At 41.8% G+C, this 17,769-nt stretch overlaps 1 protein-coding gene across 2 annotated transcripts; it reads right to left on the bottom strand.

Moving 5' to 3' along the window:
- Positions 1-790: 790 nt before the first annotated feature.
- Positions 791-17,127, bottom strand: LOC138969341 (uncharacterized). Of its 2 annotated transcripts, XM_070342115.1 has the most exons (5): positions 16,645-17,127; positions 14,708-14,887; positions 10,950-11,048; positions 7,524-7,644; positions 791-5,682 (listed from the first exon to the last, which is right to left on the bottom strand). In XM_070342115.1, the coding sequence occupies exons 1-5, from the start codon at positions 16,669-16,671 to the stop codon at positions 5,654-5,656; spliced, it is 456 nt and encodes a 151-aa protein (XP_070198216.1). In that variant the 5' UTR covers positions 16,672-17,127; the 3' UTR covers positions 791-5,653. The 2 variants fall into 2 exon arrangements, with proteins under 2 accessions (XP_070198216.1, XP_070198217.1); XM_070342116.1 differs by lacking the exons at positions 14,708-14,887; positions 16,645-17,127 and adding an exon at positions 13,379-14,421.
- Positions 17,128-17,769: the final 642 nt, after the last annotated feature.

Here is a 17,769-nt window from a genome sequence, read left to right as displayed (position 1 = left end):
CCGCAGTGCCCCACTGCGGGAGCTTTCGGAGGAAGCAGGCTGGGTATTTTTGTGTTTCTATAACCCACCGAACACTGACATGGATTACAGGATCTTTTCCGTGCGCACTTGGTCTTGTGCTTGCGTGAACACATGAAGGGGGATAAGACACTGGCAGGTCTGCACATAAGTTGACCTGGGAGATCGAAAAAATCTCCACCCTTAACCCACCAGGTGGCAGCGCCTGGGATTCAAACCCATGACCTCTCGCTTTGGAGGCCGGCGTCTTACCACTAGGCTATTGCACCCGTCAATAACAATAATAAAAATAATAATAATAAAGTACTTTCGGAAAGCCTCAAGCGTATTACATTAATTGGCATACACATTGTTGATACAGGTATTAAAAACATACAAATTAAGAAGTAAGTAAATGAATTGATAAACGAAGTGAGGAACAATAAGTTAATAACCCAAACGATTTTGCACAGAAATACATATATACACAAAAGCAAGCAATATTAAGACATACGGCGTATAAAAGACGACATATAAAATCAATACTGTGAGGAAATCTAAACAAGATACTAAATAGTAGTTTTTGACATTCATAAAAAAGCATGCTATTCATACCTGTCAAGTCCTACGCATTCTGCGTAATTCTTACGGTTTTTCGGTGTTTTTTGGGTCCTACGTCGTATACCTCAAACCATACGCATTTTCAGCATTTTTTTTTTTATTGATTTAAAAAAAAAAAAATTTTTTTATTTATTTTATTTTTTTTTTGCTGGCATGGACTGCCGTTCATTCATTTCTGAGGAGGAGCTTGCACCAGCAACACAACAGAAGTTCTGGCATGATGTGCGCCAGTTCTACGTGGCCTGTGTGAGGAAAATGTTGAATAAATTTCCATTTGGCAGTGAAACCCTGCAACACCTTTAAGTGCTGGATCACAGTCTGGGAGCTGACACACTGACTGCCTTCTTGCAGGTCAAAATTAACTCTGATGCATGCTGCCATGATTTTAAGGTGACTGGCAGCATGATTGACAAAGCAAAGATTTGCACAGATTTCTTTCTTTCTTTGGTGTTTAACGTCGTTTTCAACCACGAAGGTTATATCGCGACGGGGAAAGGGGGGAGATGGGATAGAGCCACTTGTTAAGTGTTTCTTGTTCACAAAAGCACTAATAAAAAAATTGCTCCAGGGGCTTGCAACGTAGTACAATATATGACCTCACTGGGAGAATGCAAGTTTCCAGTACAAAGGACTAAACATTTCTTACATACTGCTTGACTAAAATCTTTACAAACATTGACTATATTCTATACAAGAACCACTTAAGGGTAAAAGGAGGAACAGAATCCGTTAGTCGCCTCTTACGACATGCGGGGTGCAGAGAAATAAGGATGTGGAAAAGAAGACTTTTGGTAAGTGAAATAAAGGTGATGGATCCAGTCAGGTAGAAATAAGACAACAAGAAAAGAATTGGAAAACTGCAGGGAATAGTAGGGAGAGTTTTCTTGGAAGGAAATATAGGTGAAAGGACTGGTAAGGCAGAAATAAGACAAAAGAAGAGAAGTAAAGGGGTGGGGTAGCTTGGTAAAAACACTCCCGCCGCGTGAAGGCGACCCCATGGGAGCATTTGCACAGATGAATACAACTAAGAACACAAGTGACAAGTGACAAGTGAGAAAAAAAATGAACGAACAAGAGTGCAGTGTAAATGTATTACATGTAGTGGTAAATAAAGAGCAGTTTGTGCAGAAAGAAATTTATGTGTTTTACTTTTAGTTTGCGAAAAACAATCTGATTGGTTTAGTGTGTATGCATGAGAAGTTGAATTTGTGTGTTTAACCACATCCTGATCCACGCATTAACTATGGTTTTTGATCCCCAACTATGGTTTCTTATGCCATTTACTATGGTCAGAGGCCAAAAGTACTTGACAGGTATGTGCAATTGCAGAAAATATTCACAGAATTAAAAGGCATACAATCGCAAATGTTCTGTATCCTTGTTCGTGAATGTCTGCGAGCATGAGAACCGTCCGGTCCCTCGCTTTACTCTGTCCCCTTGACTAATTACTGTCTCACAGTCACAGTCCCTTTCTTTGACTTAGTCTCTCAACCTCTCTCTGATTTGATTCGTTGATATTTGATAACTTGATTTAACATAGAATGGCTCTGTGTGCGTAATTTTAACCATTACTTAAACCAATGTTCACTTTGAGTAGCTGAGACGTGAACTGCATATACCGTAAACAACACACACTAGGGGTAACCAGCCAGGAAAATTCAGTAGCAGTCAGACTGTTGTGCTTGCGACCAAAGCCTACGGACAACTGAATATCACACGCACTGAAAAATGTGATGTCTCCTTCACAGTCTAACACACACACACATACCGTAAAATCCCTAGCATAGGCCCACCCCCCCCCTGTGCACAGATTTAGGGCAAAATTGGGGGGTGGGCGTTTGCTAGGGATAGACCCCTTTGCACAAAGTAAGTTTTGTGCTCAATCGTGTAATTGAGTGAATACAAACCCCGAAAGCATGTAAGTTAGGTCGTGTGAGTAGAAGTGAAGGAAAAAAGAAAGAAAAATGACTTTGAGGTAAAGAAGGCCAACCGAGAGAGAGAGAGAGAGAGAGAGAGAGAGAGAGAGAGAGAGAGAGAGAGAGAGAGAGAGAGAGAGAGAGAGAGAGAGAAAGAGAGAGAGAGAGAGAGAGAGAAAAAAGGACTGGCTCTTCTGAAAACAACCCAAGCATAGTCATTCATATAAATTTATAAAGTAAAAAGAAAATCACCAGACCTTTGCAAGGACAAACAATAACAACACAATTCCGGGAAAAAGAAACTTGATGAAATGTCGAAATGTCAACACCAATGAAGCCCTTTCTTTCTGTACAGGGAAGAAATTACACGATCGTCTTTGGAAATGAAACGTTAACTGAACTTGGATTTTGTCTTCAAAAGGCCCAATCTTTCTGAGAAAGAAAAACCCACAAACTTAGGAAAAAAAAGAGGAGAAACTCGAAAAAACATGAACGATGGGTGGGAGTGAGGAGAGGGGACAAAGAATAAGAAAAAAAGGAAAGAAACACGAAAAGGTAAAGAAGGGGAAAAAGATGACTTTTAGAACAGGCTGCACAAATCCTAGTGAAAGTGAGCCTATAGTCTCTTTGAAAAAAGCAGGGTGGGCGTTTGCTAGGTAGTTACCCCTGTGCACAACTTTTGGCCCAAAGTGGGGGGTGGGCGTTTGCTAGATGGTGGGCTTATGCTAGGGATTTTACGGTAATATATCCTTACAAACTTGTATGTAATACTTGTGCCCATACACACCTATACTGTAATAGTCATATCCTTACAAACTTGTACATTCTTGCGACTGTACATATATACCGTATTTGACGGACTACAAGACGCGACTTTTTTTCAAAACAAATCGCATTGCGGCTTATAAAAAGATGCGGCTAAAACGTTACCTAAACTTGAATAGCATTCACCTAATGGAAGTCGCCGCGGATTTTCATTTCGCTCGATTAGCGATTACCGGTACTTTATTAGCTCTCTACTCAAGACTCGGCCCTTTTCTCTTTCTTTCGCGAATCTTCGTTTGTCAACAAGTCGTCGTGACAAGATACCGTACAGAGAAACATTGGATGTATCAGGATCTCGCGCGTGCGCGAGATTTCGTTTTTTTGTGTCTTGCGATAGTTGGAGGAGCGAGAGCCACCATGTTGTGTTTTCGTCCGCTCGAAATGTGCGCAAAAGTTGTAAATCATCCCAAAAAAGCTTATTCCGGGCGGGACTACATGTGCGTGTTGGTTACAAATTGTGTGTATGTGATGTTTTTCTTCAAACCTTTTCACTTTTCTTCTTTGTTTCACTTGTTTATTCTCCGAGCCGATTTTGCCAAATACTGTAATTTTCGTTTGCCTGGTTGTTTTGATTGATTGACACGATCTGATTATTTTTTTTTCGACGGCGGCTAATATAGTGACGTGGCCTATACGTGGCTCGTCCCAATTTTTTGTTAAAAGTCGGGGGTGCGGCTTATAAAACGGTGCGTCTTGTAATCCGTCAAATACGGTACACATATAATTATACACAAACTTGTACACATTTGTGACTATATACTCATAATATCATATCCTCACAAACTTGAGCATTGGTCCGGACGTTTGTCCCATTCACTTATCCATGAAATGAATGCGAGCTTCTGGATATATGGCCAATGAAAATTCTTCAAAAGGTTTCAAACATTGAGCCCTGGTTTTTCTGAGTGTTGTTCGCTCATTGAACACTTTGGTTTTAACCAACTTCACCAATTTGTTTTTGGAGAAATGTCTTCCAGAAAAAATAGTGTGCAATTGTAAAAAGTTCAGTACACAATCTTTACCTGGCAATTTACCCTTTGTGCCTGTCCATTTAGCAGTAAAAAAAGACTTGAAAATAAGAGGAAACTGATTCAGTGTCAGCAGATGTCCAAACAACATAGTCTCTTTTCTTTTTCAATGAACCCTGAGCAGAAGAGGGCTGAGCACTAGTCTGACTAGAGTCCTGAGCAGAAGAGGGCTGAGCACCAGTCTGACTAGAGTCCTGAGCAACAGTCTGACTAGAGTCCTGAGCAGAAGAGGGCTGAGCACCAGTCTGACTAGAGTCCTGAGCACCAGTCTGACTTTCTTTCTTTATTTGGTGTTTAACGTCGTTTTCAACCACGAAGGTTATATCGCCACGAGGGAAAGGGGGAGATGGGATAGGGGAAAGGGGGGAGATGGGATAGAGCCACTTGTTAAGTGTTTCTTGTTCACAAAAGCACTAATCAAAAAATTGCTCCAGGGGCTTGCAACATAGTACAATATATGACCTTACTGGGAGAATGCAAGTTTCCAGTACAAAGGACTAAACATTTCTTACATACTGCTTGACTAAAATCTTTACAAACACTGACTATATTCTATACAAGAACCACTTAACAAGGGTTAAAGGAGAAACAGAATCCGTTAGTCGCCTCATACGACATGCGGGGTGCAGAGAAATAAGGATGTGGAAAAGAAGACTTTTGGTAAGTGAAATAAAGGTGATGGATCCAGTCAGGTAGAAATAAGACAACAAGAAAGGAATCGGAAATCTGCAGGGAATAGTAGGGAGAGTTTTCTTGGAAGGAAATATAGATGAAAGGACTGGTAAGGCAGAAATAAGACAAAAGAAGAGAAGTAAAGGGGTGGGGTAGCTTAGTGGAAACACTCCCGCCGCGTGAAGGCGACCCCATGGGAGCAACTGCTTCTTCATCAGAATGTTTACGTAGTAAATGTCTTCTCAGATGGCTGTCAAAATCTCCACAGTAAACACAGATTTCCCTGAAGAAGTTGACTTTGAAGTAGAAGTTGCTCCTTTTTCACTGACTGTTGAAGTAGAAGTTGCTCCTTTTTCACTGACTGTTGAAGTAGAAGTTGCTCCTTTTTCACCGGCTGTTGAAGTAGAAGTTGCTCCTTTTTCACCGACTGTTGAAGTTGCTCCTTTTTCACCGACTGTTGAAGTAGAAGTTGCTCGATCCTTTCCCACCGACTGTTGAAGTATAAGTTGGTCCTTTTTCACCGACTGTTAAAGTAGAAGTTGCTCCTTTCCCATCGACTGTTGGAGTAGAAGTTGCTCCTTTCCCACTGACTGTTCAAGTAGAAGTTGCTCCTTTCCCACCGGCTGTTGAACAGAACACAACATTGATGTAAAAAAAAGATATAGAAGGGATCCGAGTCCCTTCGAAAGATTATGCCAATATGTATGTGCATGCTGGGTATCTGCTTTGACCACAGTCTAATCGTACCGTGAAGCAGGATCTTTTTCACATGCATATATATGATGCACACGTCGAGAATAGGCACGAAGAGTCTTACATAAGTCGACCCTGGATAGACTGAAACATCATCCACCCTACTTTCGAAGGGACTCAAACCCTTAACTTAACTTTGTTTGCTCACCGCCCAGTCCACCCTTTGGTTATCTCAGGGCAGTGCTGCTTTGACATTTAATGTGCGCCACACACAAGACAGATGTCGCAGCACAGGCTTCATCTCACCCAGTCACATTATTCTGACACCTGGCTAACCAGTGGACTCAAACCCAGCCAGGCATGTACTATGTAGAGCAGCAAAATGTCGCCAAGACGACAATTTGCCGCAACAATGAACATAATTATGCTGACTTTGTCACAGAATAAGGCTGTCGGTTGAACTTTGAAGGCTGTTGGTATTTATTCATGCATAGTGTGTGTTATTCTTTTTTAAAAACCGTTATGGTTTTCTTTTCAAGATGGGTGCATATAAATGAGCAACTGATTGTCTGGCTATCTGACTGACTAGAAGAAGAAGAAAACAAGCATTGTCCGAGTGTGCGGGCAATATACCACCACCTGCTGCATAGATTTTCTCCATTTATTCCCTAACATTTAAAATTAAAAAGTCAATAATGAAAATAAGAAACACATACAGACAGTTTGAGCTATCAGTAAACTGCCGTGGGATGTTTGTTTGTTTGTTTGTTCGTTCTTGGGCTGAAACTCCCACGGCTTTTTATTTACGTGTATGACCGTTTTTACCCCGCCATTTAGGCAGCCATACGCCGCTTTCGGAGGAAGCATGCTGGGTATTTTCGTGTTTCTATAACCCACCGAACTCTGACATGGATTACAGGATCTTTTTCGTGCGCACATGGTCTTGTGCTTGCGTGTACACACGGGGGTGTTCGGACACCGAGGAGAGTCTGCACACAAAGTTGACTCTGAGAAATAAATCTCTCGCCGAACGTGGGGACGAACTCACGCTGACAGCGGCCAACTGGATACAAATCCAGCGCGCTACCGACTGAGCTACATCCCCGCCCCACTGCCGTGGGATAACATAGGATAGCCTAGCCCCATCTTTGAGAAAATTGATAGCAATCACGAGCCGTCACTTACGCAAATTACGCTATTTATGCACTTGGTATTCGGTCCTGGAACTGGTACTACAAGAAATATATCACAGTCGGATATCCGATCGGATATCACTTCTATTCAGTAATCCAAAATCAATTCTGGTCAGTCCAATTGTTGACATGAGCTAAAGCAGGGCAACAATTTTCCGCTCAACACAGGCACAGTACAAACAGATTATTTATACACAAAAAGTCATACTGTATCATGCAGGGCCGGACTAGGCTAAGAGGAGGGGGGGGAGGGGAGGGGGGGTTGCCAGTGGTGGTCTAGGGGGAACATCCCCTTGGCAGGGTCAAGGGGCAGAGCCCCTTGTGGGGGTGAGGGGGCAAAGCCCCCTGAAGCTGATGGGTAGGTCATATTCTGAGATAGGAAAATGGTCGCTCCTTGCATGAAACGGCATAAAATAAACAATAATAAAAAATGTTTTAAATAAGTGAGGTACATGATTAGGCTGGGGGGGGGGGGGGGAGTTGCGCACCCCCCATAACCCCCCCCCCCCCCCCCCCGGTAGTCTGGCCCTGCCATGCATGTGAAACCTGGCAATGTTATTTGTCTTTGAAAAAAATACCTTCATTTGAAGAGGACACCTTTCCTTTTGTAGGGAGTGGTTGTACAAGTGGCAAAATTGAGTACACCGTAGATACAGAGTCTGCGTCAGAGTTTTCCGTGTCTGGTCGGTATGAGGCATCCTGTCAAACAATTTAAATACAAACCGGCATGAAAATCCCACAAATGTATTATAATTTTGGTTTCTTTCAATACTTACATATGCATTATCCTAATATGATGCCATAATTGCTAGCACGAAAAATATGATAAACATTTATGTCTAAACCAATATTTATCCTGCCAGATAAATCTATACCTAAAGGTACATCTTTTTATTGGCTTATTGGAATCCTCACGTTGGAAAATGTCTGCGACCATTTTTGTTATGTCTCAAAAGTATTTATAAGCGCTATACGATCCAACAATCTTCCGATCGTGTACGTCGGAAGTGACCTTTAAACTTTTAAATCGAAATTCGCCTGACCGTCGGCTCGACCACAGGCAAGGCAGGCGTTAGCTTTGGGGATTGGTTTGGTATACAGAGAGAGCCTCTCTCTCAGTGCTGGGCCAGTCGCTATTATAGAATACTGATGGGCCGGTCGATGCAACGTGGTGTGCGTTGAGCTGTGATTGTCGCGGAGGGTATGAATGACACCGTTTTCATTATCTGTACGATAGCTACCCATTGCCTAAAATTTGAAATACAGGCTTAGTTATTTACTTAGAAGTGTGCATTTTTCTTGGGCTGATAGTGTGGTTGTGCACAAGCTGTTTGGTCTACAGTTGGGGGTAGAACGCCAGTTTCTAAATATGTGATGGTCTCCCCGACTGCATAGCATACAGAGTGCTCACCAATGCAGTTTCAGTGCCAGTAGGGGGTTCGCTGTTACTATACGATCATTCTGTGAACTACACAAGTTATGAACATGTGCTGTTTGGCCAAGAAGTGGCGTATTTAGTACATATGGGCGTGAATACTGGGTTTTCTTTCTAGTGCAGTAGTGGTGGAATGCTAGCTTCCTGGAGATTAAAACTTGGGTGGAATATAGTTAGGAAGGAAGGTTGGGATTCAGATCGGCTAAAAATAAACATGGCAAAAATTGCTCTGGACTGGCCCTTTAATCAACAGTTGTATATTATTGATTTCGGGGATATAACAGTTACAAAACTACATATTCAGGTTCGGATTTCAAATCCCCATTGATCTCCTCTCCGTATTCCAATGAAAAAATCAAAACAAAACAATCAACCCCATACGATTCCACGCACACAGATGCACCCATTTTCACATTCCCCTCACAGCGCGGGTATTGTCTATTTTATTCTATGCACAAATAAGCGATGCTTTGAGTAAAACCAACGTTTGGATTGACCATTGCATTATCTTATCAGTGTTTATGTAGTGCCCATATCACACCATATCCCATTACGCGTAATAGGCAAGTGTGTCACACGCTTTCCTTCTCTGCCACTACTAAAGCAAACGTGTGCAAGATTGTTACATGCTTTGGAGCATGTGCAAGAACGGATTCAAACTCGAAATCGTCCCCCCAAAAGCCCCAAAATGCACACACAACTTTTATTTCTCCTGCTGTTATCGTTTCTTCTCTTTACAAATTCTTCAACGCTGAGAATACTGTACTGTTTCCATACGCGAATTTAGCTGCCCTTGGAAAGTGGCTCGCTCAGGAGGCCTGTTAGTCTGAAACTGGAAGGACAGAGTTCTGAACATAGATGACAAAGACCCCGAAAAGAACAACATTTCGCGGATGCAGACACAGAAAGACGTCACGAAGAATGCGATGCTTCAAAAGATACAGACTGTGACGATGACTGTGACGTCGTTCACATATACCGAGACGTCATTCATAGTTGTTCGTTCACTTCCGTCAAAAAGTAGATCTCTCCACAATGGCTGCTCCTGTGTTTAGGTTTGTCAAGCTTGAGTACGCAAAACGTGTTTGTTCTCTCCTCTGTTGAAGCTGTGACATAAATGCTATTCCGACTTGGTCGTGTGACAGAGTTTTCTTCCACACTCGATTAGCTGATGTCTAACTCAGCCTGACGGCTTCGTTAGACAATCAACGTAATCTCGTGTGGAAGAAAACGTGTCACACGACCAAGTCTGAATAGCAGGTAATGTGATATGGGCACGACATATATATTTTAGTTTCTACACTCACACTGCTCTCAGATGCTGAATGGTTTGATTGGTCAGACTCGATAGATTCACACTCAGTAGGAAATCCTGAGAAAAAAAATCAACAAATTGTTTTAGCAGCAGCATTTCATCCACAGGGGTGCTGGTGACTAAGACCTTCCAAATCTGAAATCCACAAGATATTATTTTTTTTGCGCACCTAAATCGGAAGACTAAATAGTCAAGCATGAAAACACACAAGAAAGCTATAGGAAATTGACGCCAAAAAAAATTGATGAGCGGGGTGGGTGGGGGTGCAATCTATGATCCGATTCGTGGCCCCAGGGTGATGACGCTGTTGAAAGCGCCACATTTCAGTGGCAGTGGAGTGGAGTAACGCTTGCCGCGTCTTTCGTGGGATGTCTAGCAGACGACATCGCCAGCTATACTTTCTCGGTAATGAGAAATCAAAATCTTTAGAGTTAATTCCTGAATCGGACCTGATCAAATCGGAAATTATTTTTAAGCAAACATCCCAAATCAGAAATCCGTTTTGAATCAGACAACTAGCACCCCTGCATCCAACAGCATAGCAACAATTCCCAAGTATCATACAAATTAACACACAAGTGCACAAGACATACGGTACTTTACCCACTTTTGTTTTTTTACAACTGCCGATAACGCATGATTCTGCGTAATTGACGCACTGAAATCACGCCGAGATTTTCACTCACTGCGTCAACTGCGCAGGTTTTGACCCCTGTGAAGAAGCTTCCGTGCACAGCAGACACTATTTCCGAACGTCACCACTGAGGTGCGTTTCCGAATGCAAAGTCACAAGTATACAACGCTAGCAAAATCGCGTGACGTTCACTACTACTGTGTAGCGAAATAACTAACTTTGCAAGCCAAGTTTTCCTTGCCTTCAGTCGCTAGTTTACACACGTTAAACTTTGAGAAAAATCCTAGATAAAATGTGACTCCCTAAAATTCCAAAATGACTTCCAGATTTTTGGACAGGGGGTCATCATGACTTTGTTTTGAATCCTACAGGAAGCTCTGATGTGGGCAAAACAGGACCCCTGTCCACTTGGTTTGACGCCAAATCAGACTCTTGGCCATATATGTTGATCGTTAAAACTATGTACAGAACATGTGGATTCATGGGCTGAGACTAGCAGTGATTCTACATCATATTTCAGATCAAAGTCAAATAGCAAAGAAGGTGTGCAGCAAAATCGACTGAAAAACACCAGGTATCCACTTGGTTTCCAAACAATATGCCGAGATGACATCACTCGCCTTTCTTTGTTTGTATCGGTGGCTGCGGACCCTCGTCTTCTTCACAAGGTGATTCAGCATCAGCATCACTACCGTCTTGTTCACATTCGACTGTTTGTCCTGGTAGAGCAAAAGGAAAGAAGAAAATTTTACACATTATTTAGGATGGGAATTGGAAAAAGTGAAAAAGGCGGAAATTCACCTTTATGATCCCCCCCCCCCAAAGTGTATGTTTCTGGTAACGTGACTAAAAAATATAGGGTAGGTAGGTCGGGAATCTTTTTTTTTTAAATATCTTTTTAACTTATTTTGTCAAAAAACAGGATTTTTTTCCTTCGAAAAACCATTTTTTTCTTGTTTTGTTTTAAATGCAAACAAAGTCGAGTCGGCAGGGAAAATAGGTAGGGTCGGGTGACCAGAAACATACAACTTTTTTTGGGGGGGGGGGGGGGGGGCGCGCTTAAGGGTGATTTGCGGGTCAATTCCCATCCCTGATATTTCTGAACATCCCTCTGTTCTGTCCTTATGGTGCGCCAAATTGCTGACCACAAATTTCATAACCCATATTAGACTGAAAATCTGAGGCCTGATCTAGGAACGCTGAAGAAGAAGAAGAAGCTATAACCAGGGGTGTGGTTTGGTGTCAGATATCGGTCCTAGACCGGAATTTTTCCTAATTGTCCGAAAAATTGTAATCCAGTCAAATGTCCGTCCATTTACATGATAAGCCGGTCCATGACCGCTCAGTTTGCTATAAAATCGGTCAGACCTAAAACCGTTTATTAAACAAGATGGCAAATAAACTTACAAGCTAACATATATATATAGAAAACGATCGCTCGTATTCGTCCTCATGGTCCAATTGAGATTATGTAAACATGGCCTCCATTGAATCCCTGATTAAAAAAAGAAACATCAAAGAACTCTGGAATGTTTTGGGAGTAGGGGTAGGGTTTTGGTAGATGAACAGGGAAGTGAGCAATACGAGGCCACCGATCTGTTGGCGTCAGAATCTCAACCATCGGTATCGGGTTTGGGAGAAGAATCAACCCAAAAAACAAGCGAAAGAGGTTCTTCAGTCGGAACACAGCATCAGTCTGTCTTAGTCTGCCTCAGTTATCAATGCAACAGCTCAACCTACAGTCCCAGGAAGTAGGACAATCTTCAATTAACATTTTGTTTTCTCCAAAACAACTATGTAGTGTCACCATATTGGTTTGTTCTTATTTTTATTGTCAGTTCATTACTAGTCAGAAGCTGATTGAAGGTTAGCTGTGTTTGTGTGCTTTCTCATTTGATAAGAGAGAGAAAGAGAGAGAGTTTTTGTAAGATTAAATGTCCTTAAAATATATGGAAACGGTCAAATGACCGGAAAAAGTTTTGTTGATCAGGACGATTTGTCCGACCATCAAATTTTCTAGCTACACCTCCGTATAACTCTACTTAACTGCACCAAAATCCACTGCACTGAAAAACGCCAGGTTTCATGTTTTAAAGAGGCGACTCCTGGTATAAAAGGAGCCAAGCTCCGCCTCGTTCAGTATGTTTGGGGAGAATGAGCTCGTCACTTCAGAAAGAAAAATCAAAAATTATGCCAGAAAGCAGTAGTTTTTCGACACGAAATGTGTTCGAGTTTTATATAAAGTAGTGACGAACACAATAGCACACAAACTTGGATAGAACACAAGGCACATGCATGCAAATGGGGGGGGGGGGGGGGGGGGAAGAGAGAGAGAGAGAGAGAGAGAGAGAGAGAGAGAGAGAGAGAGAGAGAGAGAACGAACGAATGGCACACACACTGTGTGAGAATAAAACACAGAAAGGGGGTGGTGGGGGGGGGGGGGGGGTGGTGGTTGGAGAAACCCCGAGTAACAAGAAAAATTCCGAAGCAGCTTGTACTCTCTTATCTTCGAACAAACTCAGCTAGATACCAAACGGTCAGTGTGCGGTGTAACTGGAATGTTTCTAGTTCAGATACGTCAGCTCCTACACATCTCATAGCAAACGCCGCTCTTCGATTTACGGTGTTGACAACAGAATTGCCAACAGGAACCTGGGGGGAAGAAGAGAAAGTTTGCTGCCTATCACAGTGTTGATTGACACAATGGAAAGCAAAGGTGCTTGCTAGACCCTTTCTACTTTATACAGTTGCACAGCATGAAAGCAAAAGCTATACACACTAAATTTGCTGAAATGTTGTCACCTAGAATTTTTATGTCAACTATTCTGTTCCCTGCTGGAGATTCCACAATCAAATTTGCATCATCAGTTTCCTCACTCTCTTCACACTCACTGTCTGATTTATCTTCTTCCTCATTACCAGACTCCTCACTACTACAATCAAAGATCAGTTTGTACAAGGCAGGGTTCTCTAGTTTTTGTTCCGATCGAGTGGTACAATCTGCTGATTCACTTGTAGTTGTACCAAAACTTGAACTTTCAGCACTTACAGTTTCGTCACTCGATGCTATACTTTCGCTGTTTTGATTCGTCTGCTTCTTCGTGTGCTTATTTCCACAAAATTTGCGTTTCTTGGGCTTTGAAGGCCCATACTTTTTATCCCCGGGCATAGTCTTTACCAAAACAAACTGCAATACCCTAAAATACACTCAACACAGCTGCACACAATGTATCTTGAAAGTAAAATGAACACAGCATGTCGCGTGTAAACAGTCGGCCATTTTGAATGGCAGATAGGGAGGTGCCCATTGTTTCAGGTTTTCAAGGGAGTAATCCTTGTTATTAGGTACAGAAGGAGAGTGACTGAATGTTATTTTTTTACTGTTTTGGGTCGCCATTTTGGGTGTTGTCAGCACCACACCCACCCAACTAAAAGGCTATTATCTCAAACAATGATTTGTTTATGCAAAATACAATTGCAGCACATAAAAGATGAATAATGTCTGAATAAAATGAGCCATAACAAAGGTATGTATCTGAAAAATGATGTTTTGGCAAAATTCTGGGCGACCCTAAAATACAATTTATTTACCAAAGAACATACATTTTACCATTAACAGTGATTATTTGATTATCATATTGTTATAGCAAGCGCCAATGGCGTCAACTGAAGTGCAGGTGCACTCACACGACAGCTAAAATTGACATCGCACGTCTCTCTGTGGTGTGGTATACCATGTCACGGAAGCCACTTGTGAGCCTCTCAACATAATTTATGTGATTTTCAAGCCATTGTATTCGCTCCAACGAAAGTCGGTATCTATGTCAGTATGTGCAGCAAAAATTTGGTAACAGACATTTAGAAAGGTGAGGATTCCGATAAGCAGAAGAACTAGGCAACAATTTTGACTGAAGGTCCCCTTTAACTGCATGGGTACGAAACTTTGTATGCAAGCTCTCTGTGTAAAATCACTAATAAATCAACCAATTTACATTAATGAGTCACAGTTGCAATAGGAGTAACCACACAAAGCACTTGACACTGGTTGACACTGAAACAGTCTAACTGATGACAGAAAATATCTCTTTTATCCCCCCCCCCCCCCCTATATATTGTCAAACTGCAGACTCAAACACAGAATGAAACCGAGAAAGCAAAACATGTTTAGAAAATGACATTTTAAGGCTGTAAATCACTAAATCAGTAAATGTCTCGAATCGACTGGGTAAATATTTTGTGTCCTAGCAACTTTTGATTTTGGGGGTATGCATGTCTAATTATATCTAATCATGTCACGACTCACATTGTGGTTTTATCGTGTTAGGTTAATTATACCTGGTAGCAATTGCAAAAGGCGTTCATGTTTAGAATTAGATACCTGTAGGCTCATGCTCAGGTCTTCTGAAAAGGGACGCCATGACCATGCGATGTCCGTAAGTGTAGTGTGGAAAGTACACATTGCCCGTGTCATTTTTTTCCCCCATCTCGCCATGACCATGCGATGTCCGTAAGTGTAGTGTGGAAAGTACACATTGCCCGTGTCATTTTTTTCCCCCATCTGCACAAATACAAAACGCTTAAATAAGTTCCATTTTCAGTAAACCTTAAACAAAATCCCTTGGGCCCATCCATTTATTTTGTTGGCTAGCTCTGGTTGATGAGTGATCCGGGCAGAAAGATAAATACATATATTGAATAAGTTGGCCAGTCGTTAACATGCAGTTTGAAAATTATGATGCTGTTACAGTTAGTGTTAGGATTTCGACACAGACCACAGTGCCATTGGATATTTGAGTCACCTAATTCTTCATACCTGTCATCGGGGATACCTAGCGTGGAACCAGTGGCCACATGTCTCACATTATACGCCCTTATCATCCCAAGTACGTAACTGTGACATCACAGTCCCCACACGGTGACGGTTAGTGCGTATCAGAAGGGTCACCTGACGAGGACAAAAGCGGGGCCTGGTTCTGGTGCATAGGAGTTCAAAAGTAACAGGATGAACAGATACAGTTTCACTTCCACAGATCTTTTCCTTTCAAAAAGATTAAAAAAAATACTACATCTTCTAGCATAGCTGCAGCTGGCAAGTGCATTGGTCACAAGGCTAAGTCGTGTGTTGGTGCTTCGGAAGACCATTTTCCTCGCAAAACCAGTAAGGTGCAAGCTATTGACACTATCCAGGCGAGTGGCCTCTGAAACTACTAGTAGACTATGACCCAGTAAAGTGGTGACTACGAACAGGACGGTAATGCAAGCCATTGCTCTTTCACTCAGCAGCGTCAATCACCAAATCAGACTCATAGTCAATCAGAACAAAAGCGGGGACCAGCATACTCACAGAGTCGCTCTAATTGCCTAGAGCTACATTTGGTATCCAGAACTGTCTTAACTCTTATATTGGGACAGGTATTGGTAATACGCTGAAGATAATTATGGTGTGATACTTTGACTCGAACAAGCCCGTTGTGGCTGTCTTCTTCGACGCAACAGCATTGGGTTTGTCTCGTCAAAGTATCGAATTATACGATCATGATAATCAGTGACGAGAGATGATGCATGCGTGTCTTCCAAGCCCTGAGACTTTCGCTGTGAACGTGGGATCTTTTTCGTGCGCATGTGTGCACACGTGGGTGTTCGGACACGACCCGATGTTGATTTCAGTTTCGCTTCTGACAGTCACACTCACAGTACAGTATAACTATAATTTATAAATATATAAGTTTTATTTACGTTTGTATTTCTTCTTCGTTTCCTTAAATTTAACAAGTAACAATTAACAAGCTGTTTAACGTTCTGTTGTTGTTAATAAATATATATAGATATTAAAATCTCGAAGTCCATACATGATGTCACAGAAAAACCAGCCACAAAGTGCAAAAGAAAAGTTCGAAACGACGAAAGAGCTCGCGCTCGCGATCTCGTAGCTGAGCTAGTTTCAATTTCTCCACTCAAAAGCTGACACCTCAGACGAGTCTGTTATCCGAAATACCAAGCACAAGTTTCGATGTAGAATTACTAAATGATACTATTTGTCAACAAAATATATGCACTAGTGTCAGAAAAATGGTTTAATATGTTCAAAAGTTTCGAGTCGAGTTCCCGATTTCTGGAAACACGTGCGCATGCAAGTTCGCTACTCAGTACTTGCTGTAACTTCAAGTAAATCTTTGTAACCCTATGTAATGTTATTACCATTCTTCCCAGCAAAGCACACAATTGACAACAAGTCAAATAGTAGTACAAGAAAGAAATAATACTTGATAAATAAGTTAGATAAAGAACAAATCAAAGAAAGCAAAAATGACTTACCGCATGTCTGAATGAGTTGGACGCCATTTTCCCGGTTGCAGGGTAGGAGCAAAATCAAGCCGTATATATCTTCAAAATTTTTAATCTTGCACCGAATGAGGACTCAAACAGATTTGTTTTGGATTAGTTCTTTAGATTGTAGGTTAAAAAGCTTAACCCTGATTTTTTTTAAAATATGACTCAATTGTTTTTGAGATTTGGAATAAAAAGGTGTGGGATCCATAAATTCCCTTTTTTACATAATGTACATATTGACTACAAACTTCAATTTAGATTAAATCTCAAACGGCAGATATTTTTAATCCTAGTAAAGGGAGACAGTACACTTTATGATGTCTTGCTTATAGTAACGCAATGATTACCTCCCTTCTCCCTTCTCCCGCTTTCAAATTCGTATTTACCTTAGGTCCCCCGATCTCCGGGAGACGTATGCTCAAAATGTTATAAAAAGGGGGGGTCCGGGCTCCCGATGGGGGACTTATACCCCCTGTAAGTATACTATATATATACACACACATAAACACACATACACACACACACACACACACACACAACACACACACACACACACACAACACACACACACACACACACAACACACACACACACACACATAAACACACACACAACACACACACACCACACACACACACACACACACACACACACACATAAACACACACACAACACACACACACACAACACACACACACACACACACACACATAAACACACACACAACACACACACACACACACACACACACACACTCAACACACACACACAACACACACACACACACAACACACACACACACACATAAACACACACACAACACACACACACACACACACACAACACACACACACACACATAAACACACACACAACACACACACACACACACACACAACACACACACACACACACAACACACACACACACACACAACACACACACACACACATACAAACACACACACACAACACACACACACAAACACACACACACACAACACACACACACAAACACACAACACACACACACACACACACACATACACACACACACACACACACCTGGGCAGCACAACTTTTGTTGCTGCTAGCTTTCCACTAGGAGGAAG

The sequence above is a fragment of the Littorina saxatilis genome, linkage group LG6 (assembly GCF_037325665.1).
Source record: "Littorina saxatilis isolate snail1 linkage group LG6, US_GU_Lsax_2.0, whole genome shotgun sequence".
In the NCBI taxonomy this organism is placed as follows: Eukaryota; Metazoa; Mollusca; class Gastropoda; order Littorinimorpha; family Littorinidae; genus Littorina; species Littorina saxatilis.
Note: the sequence above shows the minus strand (reverse complement) of the source record. Positions and strands in the feature narration are given on the sequence as shown.